The 20,807-nt window shown below is 43.5% G+C and overlaps 1 protein-coding gene across 1 annotated transcript; it reads left to right on the top strand.

The window, feature by feature from the left end:
- The first annotated feature begins 105 nt into the window (after positions 1 to 105).
- LOC109893113 (lysophospholipase D GDPD3) lies at positions 106 to 19,419 on the top strand. The gene is made up of 10 exons (XM_020486167.2): positions 106 to 1,044; positions 1,361 to 1,403; positions 11,845 to 11,980; positions 12,196 to 12,241; positions 13,906 to 14,024; positions 15,881 to 15,970; positions 16,181 to 16,314; positions 16,693 to 16,752; positions 16,868 to 16,919; positions 18,703 to 19,419. Exons 1-10 carry the CDS (start codon positions 906 to 908, stop codon positions 18,829 to 18,831), a joined length of 948 nt encoding a protein of 315 aa, XP_020341756.1. The 5' UTR covers positions 106 to 905; the 3' UTR covers positions 18,832 to 19,419.
- Positions 19,420 to 20,807: the final 1,388 nt, after the last annotated feature.

The raw sequence follows: 20,807 nt of genomic DNA, 5'->3' as shown, positions 1-20,807 counted from the left end.
ATGCAGGATAGTTCCATCATTTACATGATCACACACATGGTGAAAGAGGGAGTTTGTGTAACAAAAGGCAGTAAAGCCTGAGAGAAGAACAATATAGGCCACAGGGAAGGGAAAGCGAGAGAGGGAGAGGTGAGATAGAGGCCAGCTCCTACTGACACTAGTATTTCATTAACTGATTTTACAGTTTTGTGTGGGTCCCAGTTACACGGTGAGAAGGAGCGAGCGGTAAATGAGGGAGAGTGCGAAGGAGGTTAGGTTGACTACAAAAAGAACCCATGGAGGGAAGGAGAGTAGTGTCAGGTGAGGTTATGAGTAATAGTTTTTCTAGGCATTCGAGGGAATCTAATGGGAGTGGGACCTTGTGAGACTTCCTTCAACTGCCTCCGTTGGCTGTACCAGTTTTTCAAGTCCTGTTTTTTTCCACGTCACAACATTCTGTTCTAGGCTGACAGGTGACCAATGGACTGGTGGAGAGGGAGAGAAACCGAATGATCAGAATAAGAGGCACAGTAAAAGCGGAGGACAGAAAGAGCGAAGAGATTTGTGTGAAAGAGACAGTCGAGTGAAGTTTAGAATATGAGCGGGTCAATTGAGTGTTTTTGGATGCACTCGAAGAGGTTTTGGAGTGGTTCCTTCATCGGTTGTTAGTTACCAGTGTTATGTGGCAGCTCGGTGGGGGATAGCTGAAAACTATTCAAATTATTTTATTACAACTTGCAGAACAAGGGGACTCAACTCTGGCAGGTTTTTTTTCCCATCAGCACTCCTGACACTTGTAGGCGTCCTATTAATTGTCCTATTAATTGATTGTTAAGTGTCTAGGAGGATCCAAGGACCTCTGCCTTTTGATACTGTGCCTAATTGCCTTCGGACACTTGAGGACTGTTTTTGGAGGAGAATTGATTATGGCCAGTTCCCTGTACTTTATCCTTCCGGCCCTAGGGGGCTACACCCTGACGTCGCTCTACCTGTTGAAGAACCCTCAGATCCTCCACAAGAAGAAACGGGCTGCCTTCCACTGCACCCACATCTCACACAGAGGAGGTAAGGAAGGAACAGTGGAAGGATGTAGTAGTCACCTTGCTTCTTCACCTTTCCTCTGTAACCGTTGATGTGAATGGGCTGGACTAGTGAAAGTTGAGTGTTTGGAGCATGTGGTGTAGCTGCAAGCAGGAGGGCTGAGTGACTTTATTGATATGACCCAGAGTCACACTGTATCTTGATAAATACGTTTTTCTGATTTGAGCTATCCACATTTCAAGTCCGTGGGGATCATGGAAAAGCAGGCTTATAGAGCGAGAGTCTTGGAGCTGGATAGGACACTGATATTCTCTGCTTTTCTTCTGATCTGTGTTGTCAGGAAGTGGCGAGAGGATAGAGAGCACCATGGAGGCCTTCACACAGTAAGTGACCAAGCCTAACCAAACCTGACTTCAGATCAGTTACAGTGCTTATCATAAGTATTTACCCCCCCCCATTTGATTTCTTCACATTGATTGTTTTACAAAGTAGTATTAAAATGGATTTAATGTTGTTTTTCAACGATATACACAAAATGCATTTATTTGTATTTTTTATTAAACGAGTCAATGCATGTTAAACACCTTTGACAGCAATTACAGATGTGATTCTTTTGGGGTAAGTCTCTAAGAGCTCTGCACACCTGGATTGTGAAATATTTGCCCATTATTATATTTCAAGCTCTGTCAATTTGGTTGTTGATCATTGCTAGACAGACAGCCATTTTCATGTCTCGCCATAGATTTTCAAGCAGATTTAAGTTAAAACCGTAAGTAGACCACTCAGGAACATTCACTCATTGGAAGCTGCTGAGGGGAGGACGGCTCATAATAATGGCTGGAATGGAGTGGTATCAACCACATGGAAACCACGTCTTTAATGTGTTTGATACCATTCAATTCGACATTATTATGAGCCGCCCCCCTCCCTCGGCAGCCTACACTGCGATTCACAATCATCTAGCTTATTGTTCGGCTGAAAGGTGAATTTGTGTTTGGTGAAAAGCAGACTGAACCAGGTTTCCATTCAATCAGTACTCTCGGTACAACACAACTGTATGTGAGTCACACTCACGACTTCGATTGAAGAACTAAAATCACGCCTGACAAGGCCTCTCTGAAACCCTTCAATTCTTCCGCTCTTCACATCGATGTCAGCAGGAATGATTCATGCCAAAAACAAACATCTTTGGGACATGAGGCTGACTTTTTGCCAACTAAACTGTCACTTTGTGGTAGCGGGTGCTCATCCGTTGTGTGCAAACCAGTTAGTTATTCTATGGATTGCTTGGCCTGGCTGTAGCAATGAGCAAGATGGCTAACACGACCAACACGATGAAGGCTAACAAACTGGGTCGGAACCATGCCCAAATTAATAAAAATAAATTCACGTTTGTTGTCTGGTATGTCTCAGCTCTGTACATTCTCTGGCTGCCATCGCTCAAATCAGTTTGTGTGTGGGCCTAAGGGACGGTTTCACTAACTGTGTCTTGCCCCCAGTTGGCACTGTTCTGCTAGTCCAAACCGCGGGTTCTCTTGACAATCGTGTAGCGTTCTTGAGGGGCCTTGGTGTTTCCGATAGTGACTTCCTCTCCCGGTTGCCTGTATGTGGTAGCTGCCTGCACCCAACCCGGCTCCTATGAGCTCTTGTCGCCGGTTACTGAAGGCTACTCAAAGAGAGGGCGGCCAGGATCGGTGGGTACCCCCCCCGCCGCCTGTGTCTGCCTTGGTCAAACACTGCTAGCCTCTCTTCCCAGAATCTTTTTTGATGAAGGGTCTGGTCCCACCCTGATGATCCGGTCCTAAGTAGACTTTCGAGACCGGGCTAGCTAAACATGCGCTGCATAGCGTGCTAGCCACATTGGCTAACTCGCCGCCGCGAGCTAGCTATTACTAGTTATTCCTGACGTCCCATGGTGGAGTTGCTTGGGTTGTTCTCTTGTTTGGTATGTGTAGAGTTAAGTCACTTGGCTATTCTAAACGGACCATGCTGCAGTCAAAGAGGCTAGCTAGCTTAGACTAAAAAACGTATTGCCTTATGTCAGCTAGGATGCATAACTTCTGGCGTGTGAAATGTAGTAGATTTCCCCAAGCACCTCCGGTGAGGAAACAGCCCCTGAGCACTTGGCTCAGGTAACACCCAGAACGATGGTCCTTGGCACGGGTGTGAGCGACCAGTGCGCCCCTCCACAAAAACATGACTTTGACAACAGTGCCCCAACGTTTGGTTTACAGTCCAGACGAGGTACTACCTCAGCCCTTGCAGGAGCCCACTTTGCCCTTTAAGTGGTTGTTGGTAGCAGAGTCAGGGGTATTAGCAGGGTTGGACACAACCATGCTATTATCCCACATCAAGTCTCGTGGGCTGTCAAAAGTGGAAATTGAAAAATAGATGGCATTCAGATTGCATTTCTGGCGTGCATACGTAGTGTCACCCTGGATCATGCCAATTGGGATGTCGGGGTACAAGCTACAATTGGTTGTGGCTTCCCCACACTTCTGCAGCATCTTCACTTCGACTGTTCCCGAGTCCTCAGCGCCGGTTTTGAGCGAGGAAATATCCTCCTGTCTCCAGAAGCAGGTCATCTGATTGGTTCCTATCTTGAAGATATAGTATTACCTTGTTCCGAAAAGGGACGGGACTGTACATCCCATTCGAGACCTACGTGCCCTCAGCAAGCACCTCAGTCTATACAGTCTATATTCTGAATGTTCACTAGCCACCGGCTATTACAGCAGATTGGCTGGTATTACACACATTCATGCTACTGTCCCATATTCAGTCTCTAGGATTCATAAGAAACCAGAAAAGAGCCATCTGACTCCATCTCAGCGCATTCCGTTTCTGGGTCACGAGCTAGACTCACTTGCGGATCACACTTTTATATCCCATGGTGGGTGTCTGGGTTCCAGCTCTGCTTAGCCAAATGTTGGCTTCTGTAATGGAAGTCGTTCCCCTTCGGCTACTGTTGATGCGGCCCTTCCAGTGCTAAGTGCTAGCCACTCACCTTGATGCATCTCACAGCCTAAGCTGTTGCTTCGGGTGTCCCTGTTAGGCCAATGGGTTCAGGCCCAGTGGTGGGACCCTCTGCTATTGTCAGGGGGCTCCCATGGGCTGAGTTGTATCCCGCAAGGTGTTCAAGACAGACGCATCCCCCGAAGGGTGGGGTGCGCTATACGAAGGCAACTCGATTCGAAGGGTATGGACAGTGGTGCAGAGTGCACATATTTCCCCACTATCCTCATTTTGGGTGCATATCTTTTATTCAGGTGGGACCCTATTTCTCAGCAGTGGAGGCTACACATCTGGGTAGTCTCCCAGATAAGGGCAAATGTTTGTCAGGGCCGACGTAGATCTTTATGCATCTCAAGAAAATGTGCATTGTCGACTGTTTTTCTCAACGAGGGACCCGAGCTCTCCATTGGAAACAGACACACTGGCACCCCAGTGGCCTTGGACCCTCCTTTACACATTTCCCCCAGTGGAGCTGATTCAGCCCACATTGGCGATTTTGCGCCTGGGGAGGCTTGTCGATGATTCTTGTGGCTCCCCGTTGACCCAAGCAACATTGGTTTGTGGAGATTAATTGCCTGTTGGGTGTGGTCCTGTGGCAACGTAAAGAACGTTTGGGATATTTGTGCTGCGGCATCACCACACACTTTAAATGAAGTTTTATTTCTTGGATGTCACTGCTCCCAGTTTTGCCCACAGCGTGCTTACAGCTCGGAGAGTAGAGGGTCATTAGGCAGCACGCAGTGTGTGCAATACCCAGACCACTGGGCGGTCTGCCATGGGACATTTCATTTGGTATCCATTGAGCCCGGCTTGGGTTTGGATTCTAGTTCCCCATACTTGTGTAGTACGGAGAGTACTGACTGAAAGGGAACTTAACGTTATAACTAATAACCACTGTCCTCTGAAGGAGGGAAGCGAGGTACAACACCTGTTTGGCCCTGTGCTGCTGGTTCTGGGCTCAATGAAGAGCAAAACTGAATTGAAACCAAAAATTTGAAAAAATGTCCATTGGAATTTGGTTGTACTTTTAGATTATTGAAAGGGGCAAGTAAAACGCAAACGTCTTTCAACTCAAAGGTTGCGTGCTCGAATCTCATCACGGACAACTTGATCATTTTAGTTAATTAGCAACTTTGTAACTACTTCATTTTTGTTTCAGCTACTTTGCAACAACTTAGCATGTTAGCTAACCCTTCCCATAACCCTAACCTTAACCCTTTTAGCTAGCTCTTCTCCTAACCATAATCTTAACCCCTAGGTAAAGTTTGCATTAGCCACCAAGCTAATTCTAGCCACAACAAATTGAAATTCAAAACATATCATACGTTTAGAAAATTTAACATATTATACCAATTGCAATTCTTAACATATTGTACGCATTGCAATTTGTAACATATAACAATTGTAATTCATAACATATCATACGAAATGGATGATGGACAACCACAAATGAATACATACCATATGAAATCTAACGTGTCATACGTACAGAATAATATGAAATGCTCTGAGACCAGGGTGCAAATACACAATTTGAAGCAACCACATGTTTAGCCATGGAGTGCGATATGATTGGCCATTGAAGGGCCAAGCCTCGACACACAAACAACTTGTTTATTCATCAAAACCCAGCCCTTTCGTGCCAACGGCAGCAACTGCACCGATAATCATGGTTGTGAAAATATCAAAAATATTTCTGACACAGCCCCGAACCTACAACGCTACGGCCAACGCTTAGATGGACCATTGCGTTAGATTTGTTTAAAATAGAGCCCCGTGTATCAATACACCCAGTCACTACAAAGATGCAGGTGCCCTTCCTAACCCAGTTGCCAGAGAGGAAGGAAACCGCTCAGGGATTTCACCATGAGTGACTTTAAAATAGTTACAGAGTTTAATGGCTGTAATAGGAGAAAACTGAGGATGGATCAACAACATTGTAGTTACTCCACAATACTAACCTAATTGACAGAGTGAAAAGAAGGAAGCCTTTACATAATACAAAATACTCCAAAACATGCATTCTGTTTGCAATAAAGTAATACTGCAAAAAATGTGGCAAAGCAATTAACTTTTTGTCCTGAATACTAACTGTTATGTTTGTGGCAAATCCAATACAACACATTATTGAGAACCACTCTCCATATTTTCAAGCATAGCGGTGGCTGCATTATGTCATGGATATGCTTGTAATCGTTAAGGACAGGGGAGATTTTCAGGTTAAAAATATATACAGAACGGAACTAAGCAAAGGCAAAACCTGTTTCAGTCTACTTTCCACCAGACACTGGGAGATGAATTCACCTTTCAGCAGGACAATAACCTAAAACACAATGCCAAATCTACACTGGAGTTGCTTAACAAGAGACAGTGAATGTTCCTGAGTGGCTGAGTTACAGTTTTGACTTAACTCTACTTGAAAATCTAAAACAAATTTGACCGTTTGAAGAATTCTGAAAAGAATAATGGGCAAATGTTGCACAACCCAGGTGTGGAAAGCTCTTAGAGACTTACCCAGAAAGACTCACAGCTGTAATCGATGCCAAAGGTTCTTCTACAGTGTATTATACAACAGGTGGGTCGAATATCTTATGTTTCACTGAGTCATGGCTGAACGACGACACCGATAATATAGAGATGGCTGGGTTTTCCGTGCATCGGCAGGACAAAACTTTGAGAGGTGTGTCTATTTGTCAATAATAGCTGGTGCACGATGTCTAATATTGAAGACGTCTCGAGGTATTGCTTGCCTGAGGTAAAGTACCTCATGATAAGCTGTAGACCACACTTTCTACAAAGAGAGTTTGCATCTCTATTATTCGTAGCTGTCTATTTACCACCACAAACTTATGCTGGCACTAAGACCACTCTCAATGAGCTGTATAAGGCCATAAGCAAACAAGAAAATGCTCATCTATAAACTGCGCTAATTTCTACCAGCATATCACATGTGCAACCAGAGGGAAAAGAAATCTAGAGCACCTTTACTCCACACACAGAGATTCATACAAAGCTCTCCCTCGCCCCCCATTTGGCAAATCTGACCATAATGCTATCCTTCTGATTCCTGCTTACAAGCAAAAGCTAAAGCAGGAAGTACCATTGACTCACTTAATACGAAAGTGGTCAGACGGATGATACGCCACAGGACTGTTTTGTTAGCACAGACTGGAATATGTTCTGGGATTCATCCAATGGCATTAAGGAGCATACCACCTCAGTCACCGGCTTCATCAATAAGTGCATCTACGACATCGTCCCCCACTCTGATCGTTCGTACATATCCCCACCAGAAGCCATGGATTACAGGCAACATCCGCACTGAGCTAGAGCTTCCGCTTTCAAGGAGCAGGACACTAATCTGGACTCTTATAAGAAATCCCACTATGCACTCAGACGAACCATCAAACAGCCAAAGCATCAATACAGGACTAAGATTGAGTCCTACTACACCGGCTCTGAAGCTCCTTGGATTTGGCAGGGCTTAAAAACTAGCACAGACTACAAATGTAAACCCAGCCGCTAGCTGCCCATTGACGTGAGCCTACCAGACAAGCTAAATGCCTTTTATGCTCGCTTCGAGGCAAGCAACCCCGGAGCATGCATGAGAGCACTAGCTGTTCCAGACAACTATGTGATCACGCTCTCCGTAGTCGATGTGAGCAAGACCTTTAAACAGGTCAACATTCACAAAGCTGCAGGGCCTGACGGATTACCTGGACATGTACTCAGAGCATGCGTGGAACAACTGGAAAGTGTCTTCACTGACATTTTCAAACTCACCCTGATCGAGTCTGTAATACCTACATGTTTCAAGCAGACCACGATAGTCCCTGTGCCCAAGAAAGCGAAGATAACCTGCACAAAAATACTACTGCCCCGTAGCACTCACGTTGATGGCCATTAAGTGCTTTAAAAGGCTGATCATGGCTCACAACACCATCATCCCGGAAAACCTAGACCCACTTCAATTCGCATACCACCCCCAACAGATCCACTGATGACGCAATCTCAATCGCACTCCACACTGCTCTTTACCACCTGGACAAAAGGAACACCTATGTGAGAATGCTGTTCATCGACTACAGCTCAGTGTTCAACACCATAGTGCCCACAAAGCTGGGACTAAACACCTGCCTCTGCAACTGGATCCTGGACTAAGGGTAAGCAACAACACATCTGTCATGATGAGTCCCCTCCTGTACTCCATGTTCACCCACGACTGTGTGGCCAAGCACAACTCCAACACCACTGTTAAGTTGCTGACGACACAACAGTGGTAGGCCAGATCACCAACAACGATAAGACAGCCTATAGGGAGGAGGTCAGATACCTGGCAGTGTGGAGCCAGGACAACAACCTCTCCCTCAATGTGTGCTGATCGTGGACTACAGGGAAAGGAGGGCCGAACAGGCCCCCATTAACATCAACGGGCTGTAGTGGAGCGGGTCGAGAGTTTAAAGTTCCTTGGTGTCCACATCACCAACACACTATCATCGTCCAAACACACCAAGACAATCGTGAAAAGGGCACGACAACACCTTTTCCCCCTCAGGAGACTGAAAAGATTTGGCATGGGTTACCAGATCCTCAAAAAGTTCTACAGCTGCACCACCGAGAGCATCTTGACCGGTTGCATCACCGCCTGGTATGGCAACTGCTCCGCATCCGACCGTAAGGCGCTACAGAGGGCAGTGCGTACGGCCCAGTACATCCCTGGGGCCAAGCTTCCTGCCATCCAGGACCTATTTACTAGTGGTGTCAGAGAAAGGCCCAAAAAATTGTCAGACTCCAGTCACCCAACTTTTGTTTCTACACTGATGCTACTCGCTGTATATTATCTATGCATAGTCAATTTACCCCTACCTACAGTGGGGCAAAAAATTATTTTGTCAGACACCAATTGTGCAAGTTCTCCCACTTAAAAAGATGAGGCCTGTAATTTTCATCATAGGTACACTTCAACTATGACAGACAAAATGAGGGGAAAAAATCCAGAAAATCACGTTGCAGGATTTTTTAATGAATTTATTTGCAAATGATGGTGGAAAATAAGTATTTGCTCAATAACAAAAGTTTATCTCAATACTTTGTTATATACCCTTTGTTGGCAATGGCAGAGGTCAAACGTTTTCTGTAAGTCTTCACAAGGTTTTTGCACACTGTTGCTGGTATTTTGCCCATTCCACCATGCAGATCTCCTCTAGAGCAGTGATGTTTTGTGGCTGTTGCTGGGCAACACGGACTTTCAACTCCCTCCAAAGATTTTCTATGGGGTTGAGATCTGGAGACTGGCTAGGCCACACCAGGACCTTGAAATGCTTCTTACGAAGCCACTCCTTCGTTGCCCGGGCGGTGTGTTTGGGATCATTGTCATGCTGAAAGACCCACGTTTGGGATCATTGTCATGCTTAAAGAGCCACGTTTCATCTTCAATGCCCTTGCTGATAGGAGGTTTTCACTCAAAATCTCACGATACATGGCCCCATTCATTCTTTCCTTTACACGGATCAGTCGTCCTGGTCCCTTTGCAGAAAAACAGCCCCAAAGCATGATGTTTCCACCCCCATGCTTCACAGTAGGTATGGTGTTCTTTGGATGCATCTCTTTGTTCTCCAAACACGACGAGTTGAGTTTTTACCAAAAAGTTATATTTTGGTTTCATCTGACCATATGACATTCTCCCAATCTTCTTCTGGATCATCCAAATGCTCTCTAGCAAACTTCAGACGGGCCTGGACATGTACTGGCTTAAGCAGGGGGAAACGTCTGGCACTGCAGGATTTGAGTCCCTGGCGGCATAGTGTGTTACTGATGGTAGGCTTTGTTACTTTGGTCCCAGCTCTCTGCAGGTCATTCACTAGGTCCCCCCGTGTGGTTCTGGGATTTTTGCTCACCGTTCTTGTGATCATTTTGACCCCACGGGGTGAGATCTTGCGTGGAGCCCCAGATCGAGGGAGATTATCAGTGGTCTTGTATGTCTTCCATTTCCTAATAATTGCTCCCACAGTTGATTTCTTCAAACCAAGCTGCTTACCTATTGCAGATTCAGTCTTCCCAGCCTGGTGCAGGTCTACAATTTTGTTTCTGGTGTCCTTTGACAGCTCTTTGGTCTTGGCCATAGTGGAGTTTGGAGTGTGACTGTTTGAGGTTGTGGACAGGTGTCTTTTATACTGATAACAAGTTCAAACAGTTGCCATTAATACAGGTAACGAGTGGAGGACAGAGGAGCCTCTTAAAGAAGAAGTTACAGGTCTGTGAGAGCCAGAAATCTTGCTTGTTTGTAGGGTGACCAAATACTTATTTTCCACCATAATTTGCAAATAAATTCATAAAAAATCCTACAATGTGATTTTCTGGATTTTTTCTCTCATTTTGACTGTCATAGTTGAAGTGTACCTGTGATGAAAATTACAGGCCTCTCATCTTTTTAAGTGGGAGAACTTGCACAATTGGTGGCTGACTAAATACTTTTTTGCCCCACTGTACATGTACAAATTACCTTGACTAACCTGTACCCCCACGCATTGACTCGGTACCAGTACACCCCCTACATATAGCCTCATAATTGTTATTTATTGTGTTTTAAATTTTTTACTTTAGCTTATTTAGTCAATATTTTCTTAACTCTATTTCTTGAACTGCATTGTTGGTTAAGGGCTTTATAAGTAAGCATTTCACGGCAAGGTCTACACATGTTGTATTTGGCGCATGTGACAAATAACATTTGATTTGATTTGAATCCTGAATGCTGATTGGTTAAAACCTCATTCAAGCCAGTGTCTATTCCATAAGTTACTATGATGTTAAAATGCCTATTTACTCTTTTCCATCTGGCTGCGCAATCCACTGTCTCAACTGGGCCATGCAATTTATAAACTTGATTTCTACTATAAAAAAGCATCTAGACATCACATTTCTTTTAGATTAACATTTTGTTTTCAACAAATACAAATAAATGACACTAGAAAGCAACTTAAACAAATGCAAATTAAGCTAATTTGCTATTATTCTGGCGGCACTGTTTGACATGACTGTAAATTGGCCGTAGTTGGCTAGCTAGAATGCAAGGGATAAGAATGTTGCCAGCCACTATGGTAATGGAACATTTAGAACGAACGACTAGAACAATTTGGAACAAATAGACTGAACAACTGGGTTGAGTCTCTGGCAACCAAACCGATAGAAGAAATGACCAGCCGGCTTGGGTAGCAACCCTAGATTTGTGTCGGGACTATATCTTGTGGACGGATCAAATAGTATGAATAAGTTCATCAAAATATTTTTTTTAATGAAAATATGTCAATCATTATTTGAATATGTTGGTAACCCGTTGTATAAAAGTGATAATGCCGGTGTTTGGAGGATACATTGGCACAGTTTGCCGGTCCTCGACAAACACCCATGCCAATATACCCTCCAAACACCGGCTTTATCACCTAATTGACTCAGGGGTGTGAATACAGTACTTATGTAAATGTTTTGGCGGTGTTTCAAATCAGTGAGCAGCTGCTCATGTGGACATTGTCACAAAGCCACACCCGTCCCACTCATGTTAGAAGTTCAGAACTAGAAAGTGTAGGCTGTATAGAAATAATGAAACTCATATTGAAAATCATTTTTAAAAATATTTCAACCTAATCGATATGTAGATTGTATCACACATTCTAGTATTGGAACTGTACTAATGTGCCCGTGTTCACAATATAATGATGCCGGGAGCCAGCTATAACGCAGTTCCACCTAAGACACCATCAAATCAACAGCTATGCGGGTGTCAGCATTTAATCCCCCCCTCCCCACCCTCAGTGCAGTGGAACAGGGTACAGGAATGCTGGAACTGGACTGTCACCTGACCCGGGATGGTCATGTGGTCGTGTCACATGATGAAAACCTCCTGAGGCAGACCGGCCATGATGTCACCATCTCCTCCCTAAACCTAGAGGTCAGAGGTCAAATGTATATTAAAACCATATAAATACAATATTAAACTCCCCTTGATTGTTGCTTGAACGCTACCTGAATGTGTATATATTATAATATATTATAATATGTGTACATGTAGGCCCCCCTTTATAATCTGTTCCATACAACTTAAGTCAGTAATGAGACAGTTCATTCATTTTGTATTATACAATACTAATTGTGTTTTCTTTTCAGGAGTTACCCCTGCAAAAGGACAGACTGGAGGTCACGTTTTATGCAGGTATCCAGGTATCCACTGTAACACATACACACTACATGGCCAAAATTATGTGGACATCAAACATCTCATTCCAAAATCATAGGCATTAATATGGGGTTAGTCCACCCTTTGCTGCTATAACAGCCTCCACTCCTCTGGGAAGGCTTTCCACTAGAAGTTGGAACATTGCAGCTGGGACTTGCTTCCAATTAGCCACAAAAGCGTTAGTGAGATTGGGCACTGAAGTTGGGCGATTCCAATAAATCCCAAAGGTGTTCAATAGGGTTGAGGTTAGGGCTTAATGCAGGCCAGTCAAGTTCTTCCACACCGATCTCAAAAAAGACATTTCTGTATGGACCTCGCTTTGTGCACGGGGGCATTGTTATGCTGAAACATGAAAGTGCCTTCCCCAAACTGTTGCCACAATGTTGGAAGCACAGAATCATCTAGAATGTCATTGTTTAAGGAAGCGTTAAGATTTCCCTTCACTGGAACTAAAGGGCTTAGGTTGAACCATGAAACAGCCACAGGCCATTATTCCTCCTCCATCAATCTTTACAGTTGGCACTATGCATTGGGGCAGGTAGCGTTCTCCTGGCATCCGCCAAACCCAGATTTGTCTGTCTGAATGCCAGATGATGAATTGTGATTCATCACAATTGCTCCAGAGTCCAATCGCGGTGAGCTTCACACCACTCCAGTCGACGCTTGGCATTGTGCAGGGTGATCTTAGGCTTGTGTGTGGTTGCTCGGCCATGGGAACCTATTTCCCGACGAACAGTTATTGTACTGATGTTGCTTCCAGAAGCAGTTTGAAACTTGGTAGTGAGTGTTGCAACCGAGGACAAATGATTACTACGCGCTACGTGCTTCAGCCCTCGGCGATCCCGTTCTGTGAGCTTGTGTGGCCTACCACTTGGTGGCAGACACTTACAGTTGACCAAGGCAGCTCTAAAAGGGCAGAAATGTGACGAACTGACTTGTTGGAAAGGTGGCATCCTATGGCGGTGCCACATTGAAAGTCACTTCAGTACGGGCCATTTTACTGCCACTGTTTGTCAAAGGAGATTGCATGGCTGTGTGCTTGATTTTATACACCTGTCAGCAACGGGTGTGGCAGAAATAGACCAATCCACTTATTTGAAGGGTGTCCACATACTTTTGGTGATGCAGTGTATGTCTCGATCAGACCAACCTCGTCATTGCATCAATGCTGCGTAATAATTTCAATAGTCTTTTTTTTCCATTATGTAATCCAATGTTTTTTTGTGGCTATGTGTGCAACTGAAAGTTCAACATTCATCTTTTGCTACTATTTCTTTCAAGCCTAAGCATACAATTTTATGCATACCTTGCACCATACAGAACACACTGCAACTGCCTCTGCAAGACAATTCCATTGGAAATTAATGTACTTCTGGTGTACCAAAATGCAATAACGCTGTCGATCTAATCGAGGTAATACACACACACACACACACACACACACACAGATACACACATTCATCCACCCTACTTCTCTGACAGAAGTGGGTCGATGGCATAGACAAAAGCTCCTTGTGAGGTTTTCGCACCAATGCGTGTGTATATGCGTGTCCATGTGTGTGTGTGGATTATGATGACACTCACCAGCTCACCCTTCTCCCTCCCATCCTCTCCCTTTCTTCCTTCCGTTCCCACACCAGGCCACTACAGCACTGGTACAGACAGGAAGTTCACCCTGTTGGAGGAAGTGTTCAGGAAGTTTCCTAAGATGCCAGTCAACATCGAGATCAAAGAGGACAACAGCTTGCTGATGGAGAAAGTACAGGACTAAGCTGAATTTAATCAAATCCAACTTTTTAAATCAAATTTCAACTTTACACTTTACATTGTTTTAAAGTGACCCTGCTTTATTTACAGAATATACTTTATAAATATGTCTGCGAGCAACAATGAATGGGGTTCACAGGATGACAGAAAGGAGACAAGATAGTTGGATAACAAAGCAAGCACTATATCATGTAGGAACTATATTTATGTGCAAGCTCTTGAGTGGCGCAGCGGACTAAGGCACTGCATCTCAGTACAAGAGGCGTCACTGCAGTCCCTGGTTCGAATCCCGGCTGCATCACATCCGACCACGATTGGGAGTCCCATAGGGTAGCGCACAATTGGCCCAAACCCAATTGGGTTTGACCGGGGTAGGCCATCATTGTAAATTTGAATTTTGTTCTTAACTGACTTGCTCAAAGTGTGCTCAAAGTAAAATGTGCAATCAGTGAAAGCATTACCATGGTTCGTGAGAATAATATTTTTTAAGTATTTTTATCATTAGCGTATGTGCTAACATGCATTTATAGGTACAGTGCAGCCATATTTGAGTACAGCAACTAAAACCATTAAAGACAGATGTGATGAGTCTAAATACAAAATCTGGACTGAATCTGACTTAAGGTTCATTCTTTTAACGCTTATTTTACCAGGTAAGTTGACTGAGAACATTCTCATCAACAACCTGGGGAATAGTTACAGGGGAGAGGAGATGAATTAGCCAATTGTGAGCTGGTGATGATTAGGTGGACATATTTTGAATTTAGCCAGGACACTGGGTTTAACACCCCTAAGTGCCATGGGATCTTTAGTGACCACCGAGTCAGGACACCCGTTTAACGTCCCATCCGAAAGACAGCACCCTACACGGGAATGTCCCCAATCACTGCCCTAGATCAGAGGAAAGGGTGCCTCCTACTGGCCCTTCAACACCACTTCCAGCAGCATCTGGTCTCCCATCCAGGGACCAACCAGGAACAAGCATCAGAATAGTTCTCTGTTATACGAATAGCATGCCAGCAGGGGGATGCAGGGTGGGATGCTACTGGTTTTCATGAGGAGAATCAAATCAAATCAAATTTATTTATATAGCCCTTCGTACATCAGCTGATATCTCAAAGTGCTGTACAGAAACCCAGCCTAAAACTCCAAACAGCAAGCAATGCAGGTGTAGAAGCACGAAGATGATTGCATATGATTTTGAGCATAAGTGTTACATGTGCAAAGAATGCGTTGTTATTAGTTACCTTGTTTTTTGAGTAATCAATGCCAATTTCATTGTGGTTCATCTTAGAGACGTCCATGATAGCAGTTTCAAGTTGATAGGCCATTGTAAAGTGGGTTTACAAAGGATTTAAATGGACACGTAAAATCAGATTTTTGATTAGTCATTAACTAATCATCTAGCTCTGCGTTATTTGGACTTGTTGTTCATGACAATGCATTTTTCGAAGGTTTTCCAAAATTCCCAAGATGGATGAACAAAAATATCCTGACAGGCCTTGTGGGTCCTTGTGGCAAATTTGTTCAGCATGAGGAAAGACACTTAGGTCAAACAGGGCAGTGGATATGAGGGTTTAAGTGAGACTGCTTATAACAGTGCCACCTATAGGCCAATCAGTTTCCGTGTGCTAAATTAGAAGAAAAGTTACCAATCTATGCTTGAGTTATTTGACCATGTCAGGGAAACAGTTATGTACGAATAACAATAGGTTTCACAGATTCGCTGAATGGCTAAGTCACAGGCAACGAATAACTCGAATAACTCTCCTCACCGGTCTCCGAACATCTCTTTTCCGTCTCTCTCTTCCATCTCTCTCTCTCCATACCTTCTTCTGTCTCTCTCAGGTGTCCAACATGGTGAAACAGTATGATAGAGAGGACCTCACAGTGTGGGCGACTGTAGACTCTACCATTATGAAAAAGTGCCGCAGAACTGTAAGTGTCATCTTGGGGGAGATGCAATAAACTGAACCAGGGGTCTCTAACTCCTGTCCTAGGGTGAGAGATTTTTTCTTGCACTCTCTCAACCCACCCTCTCTCTCTTCCCTGTCCATCCTGCTCTCTTCTATCCCCATTCCTCCATCTCTTACTCACCTCTCTCCTCCCCTCCCTCCCTCTCACTCTGCTCTCCCGCTCTCCCTGTAGAACTCCACCATGCCCTATAGTTTCAGCATGAGACGAGGGCTACAGCTGCTCCTCCTTTACTACAGCGGCCTGCTGCCCTTTGTACCGCTGGGAGAGAGCTTCTTGCAGTTCTACCTCCCCCGCATTATCAACAGGTTTGTGTGTGTGTGTGTGTGTGTGTGTGTGTGCGCGTGCCATGTGTGTGTGTGCGCGCGCCATTTGTGTATTGGTTCCAAAGTTCATGTGCTGATACAGTACCTATCTGCCTTCACCATCATCTAACTTCAGCATCATCTGACTTCAGCATCATCTGTTATGTCTGTGCATGGATGTGTGTGGTCATATGTTTATCTTTGAGTATAGGTGCACACGGATGTGTGGTGACAGAGAGCTTTCTATTGTTCTTTCTGTCTGGCAACCCTGTGTGTGTGTGTGTGTGTGTGTGTGTGTGTGTGTGTGTGTGTGTGTGTGTGTGTGTGCGCGTGCGCGCGTGTCGTAAATTGTAACTATCTATCTCATTCTATTTGGTGCAGGACATATATTCCTGAGGAGCGTCTTCTGAAGAACAGAATGGTCATCTATCTGATAGAGAAGTGGGTACATTTACTACAGTAACAAAGCAGTTCCGTTTCCCTACTAAAAGCAACAGACCATATACAAGCTTTGATAAAAGATTAAACCACCTGAAAATGTTTCATGTTGTTCCAGATTAACGATGAAGAAGAGTCTATTCAAACATCTGGCCAGCAGAGGAATTCAGGTACAGAGCAAGCATAATTAATAAGCATCATAATCATCATTACTGTTAGCATCTTTATTATCATATTTGTTACTTCCATCACTTCCTAGCCCCTTCTGCTAACTTCTACCTCTTCAGTATGCCATGGCCTTCAGTAGGCTCAGCAGAGCTCCTGTTACAGCCCACTTTCCCTTATCCAGCCCTTTAAGAACTGTAGACACTGTGAGTGTGTAGGGGGGGGGTTCAATCCAGCCCGATTTTTGTGGAATTTCTTTGTTATACTGATATATGATGGGCTTTTGGATGATCAGTGGGCAATGGCCGGCCCACCCTACCAAGATGGGCCGGCCCGGTTTTCTGATAGACTGAGGCAAACTCACATTCAAAGTCAAACGCGACATCAGCAAAGAGACCTGCTCCGACTCTGTCATCAGTTAGACAGCCAAGATCATGGGATGTAAAAAATTGAAATTTGTCACCTCACTCAACACTTCATATTTTTGGGGTGGCTGACACGGAACCCAACCCGGCTGCGCACGTGCACCATCGTGCATAAATTTATTTTTTCCCCCTACACCAAACGCAATCAAGACATGCAGGTTAAAATATCAAAACAAACTCTGAACCAATGACATTAATTTGGGGACAGGTCGAAAAGCATTAAACATGTATGGCAATTTTTAGCTAGTTAGCTTGCACTTGCTAGCTAATTTGTCCTATTTAGCTAGCTTGCTAATTTGTCCTGGGATATAAACATTGAGTTATGTTACCTGAAATGCACAATGTCCTCTACTCTCGACAATTAATCCACACATAAAACGGCCAACCGAATCGTTTCTAGTCATCTCTCCTCCTTCCAGGCTTTTTCATCTTTGAACTTATATGGTGATTGGCATCTAAACTTTCATAGTATTACCACTACGACCGGCAAAACAGTTCGTCTTTCAATCACCCACGTGGGTATAACCAATGAGGAGATGGCACGTGGGTACCTGCTTCTATAAACCAATGAGGAGATGGGAGAGGCAGGATTCTCAGCGCGATCTGAATCACAAATATAAAGGGGTTCTATTTTAGCCTTTGGCATCACAGATGTTCGTTGGCGCGCGCGAGCAGTGTGGGTGCAATAATTGAATAGCATGGATTTCTAAATTTATTTTGCAAAGCTCGCGCACGCGACGTGTCCGGTCTGGTCAGCATGTGAAACCAGGATTTGGTCAAACAGTAAAGTGCATTATCCTCATAATTCCTGTAATGAAAGTGTCTGTCCTCCCAATGTGCCTGTTACCTCCCTGGGGCCTGCTGCTGCAATGAGCGAGCCACTCACCTCACTCAGCATAGCAGTTGTTTTGGCGGTGTCGGAGGTGGAACTGTGTTAGAACTGTCAAATCCACAAGCAGCTCCTGGCATTATACCTAAAGCGGACCTATGTGCGTCATTATATCTATATAGCCTACACTTCCTTGTTCTGAACTTCTAAAGCGAGTGGGAGGGGTGTGGCTTTGTGACAATAATCAAGAGCAGCTGCTCACCTATTTGACAGCTCCAACATAGATACACCTCCGACACCGCCAAAACATCAGCAATGCAGCTATCGCCAGTTAACGCTTGATCTGATTGAATCTAGGCCTTAAGCTATATTTCAAATGAGTACCTATCATACGTGTTCCCCTGAGTATTCGTGTTCCCACAGTATTCTACAGTAAACAAATGTTTACTATACAATTCTATAGTAAGTACTGTAGTATTTTATAGTAATCTGTAGTATGTGGGATAACTGACGTATGGCCCTCTCTGTCCTCAGGTGCACCTGTTCGTCTGCAATGAGGATCCGGACATCGAGGCGGCGTTCGAAGCAGGAGCCACAGGCGTCATGACAGACTACCCCACCCTCCTGACTGACTACCTACACAGACACAGGAGTCAAGACTGACAGCCCAAACCTCCAATCACACTACTGATTCACAAACAGGGTTCTTAACTGATAGCTCGAACTACCTATCAAGAGACCACCACTCGTACGTTGTTTATCACTGAAAAAATCACACTTAAATCGCAATTTTCCTTCACAACTCAATGAGCAAAAGGACAGCTCTGTAAGGAAGTTGCCTGAAAAGCACAGATCCAAGACCAGCGTACCTTTCACAAATCCCAACCTTAACCAATAGAGGGAAAACACTAAACCAATCTCTGATCAATGTCTTTAGGAAACTTCATTCCATCTACACAAAAAGATGTCACTTACACTTACTGCCTTTTGGTTAATGGATTGTGATCATATATTGACACTGTTCACCTCTCTCTGCAACCTTCCCAAACCCTAATGGATCTATCAGTGGCCGTCTGGATGTTGTTGGGGGAAAAGGGATTTCTTTAAGTCTATATCCTTGATGGTTTCCCATGGTATTATGACGTTTACATAATGGAACTGACTTTTGGGGTCTTTATGACAGGCTATACAAATTATATGTTTATCAATGCAAAGATGATTTAAATAAATACTTGTATAGTTTTAAGTGTTCTCAAGACCAGCCTCCATTTGTTTATACCACTGGAAAATAACAGCTTCCTAAACACATACACACACACAGTATTTATGTATTTACTTGTTTCACTTCCTCATTCTCTCGGCCCAGGAAATGATCAAAGTCCGCTCACATTTCTTAACAATAATCTACCAGCCAGTTTCAGTGGGAAACAAAGGCTGCACTTTCCTGACCTGGTTCTCTGTGTGTTGCATGCAGGATAACAAATAGGTTAATGGAATAAGTGGATTAATGGAATAAGTGGATAAATTCAAACACAACTCTTTAGAGACATGGTAAAAGATTATGAAGACCTTGTCCTTTAGACTTCGGAGAAATAGGGCTTCTGTGACGCACACAGCGGCCACAATGAATAAGAGTTGGAAACACAGGGCACTGGACTGGTTCATCTAAATCTAGATAAGAATATCAGACTTGAGCGTTAAGTACAAGTCAGACCTTTAGCTAATGTAATTTTCGAATAATGTAATAAAGTTTAAGATGTACAGTACCGGTCCAAAGTTTTAGAACACCTAATCATTCAAGGGTTTTTCTTTATTTTTACCATTTTCTACATTGTAGAATAGTAGTGAAGACATCAAAACTATGAGATAACACATGGAATCATGTAGTAACCAAAAAAGTGTTAAACAAATCAAAATATTTTTTATATATGAGATTCTTCAAAAAGCCACCCTTTGCCTTGATGACAGCTTTGCACACTCTTGGCATTCTCTCAACCAGCTTCATAAGGTAGTCACCTGGAATGTATTTCAATTAACAGGTGTGCCTTCTTAAAAGTTAATTTGTGGAATTTCTTTCCTTCCTTATGCGTTTGAGCCAATCAGTTGTGTTGTGATAAGGTAAGGGGGTATACAAAAGATAGTCCTATTTAGTAAAATACTAAGTCCATATTATGGCAAAAACAGCTCAAATAAGCAAAGAGAAATGACAATCCATAATATTTTTTTTTTCTTTTTAGGGGGTAGATCAGCTTTAATATTGCAGATAGATTGTAGCTTCCATCAATGTAATTGTCTGCATCACTTCCAATCCCCCACATATTGTTTTTGCAAATAAATATATACATATAAATACACACATATATATATATATATATATATATATATATATATATATATATATATATATATACACACACACATCTTTAAAAATATATATATATTTTGTTTATTCCCCTCCACCCCTTCCCCAATTGGAGCAAACAAGTGAACAACAACGGCCTGTATTTCCTGCTTATACATACTATATACATTTTAAGGACACTATTTAACAATAGTTGTATTTTGTTTGTTTTTAACTCGTCATTCCTCTACCCTTAACCTCTCATATATTTGAAGTTTGAATTTTTGAAGGTCAGTAA

This window comes from Oncorhynchus kisutch, linkage group LG6 (genome assembly GCF_002021735.2).
Source record: "Oncorhynchus kisutch isolate 150728-3 linkage group LG6, Okis_V2, whole genome shotgun sequence".
NCBI lineage: Eukaryota > Metazoa > Chordata > Actinopteri > Salmoniformes > Salmonidae > Oncorhynchus > Oncorhynchus kisutch.
The sequence above is the reverse complement of the archived record's forward strand: the minus strand, read 5'-3'. Positions and strand labels throughout refer to the sequence as shown.

Excerpts from the sequence above, each read along its gene's own strand:
- LOC109893113 (XM_020486167.2), top strand. The coding sequence starts at position 906 with ATGGCCAGTTCCCTGTACTTTATCCTTCCGGCCCTAGGGGGCTACACC. Across the intron at positions 1,045-1,360 it reads CCACATCTCACACAGAGGAG|GAAGTGGCGAGAGGATAGAG; the intron begins GTAAGGAAGGAA and ends CTGTGTTGTCAG. Across the intron at positions 16,315-16,692 it reads CTCCCCCGCATTATCAACAG|GACATATATTCCTGAGGAGC; the intron begins GTTTGTGTGTGT and ends TATTTGGTGCAG.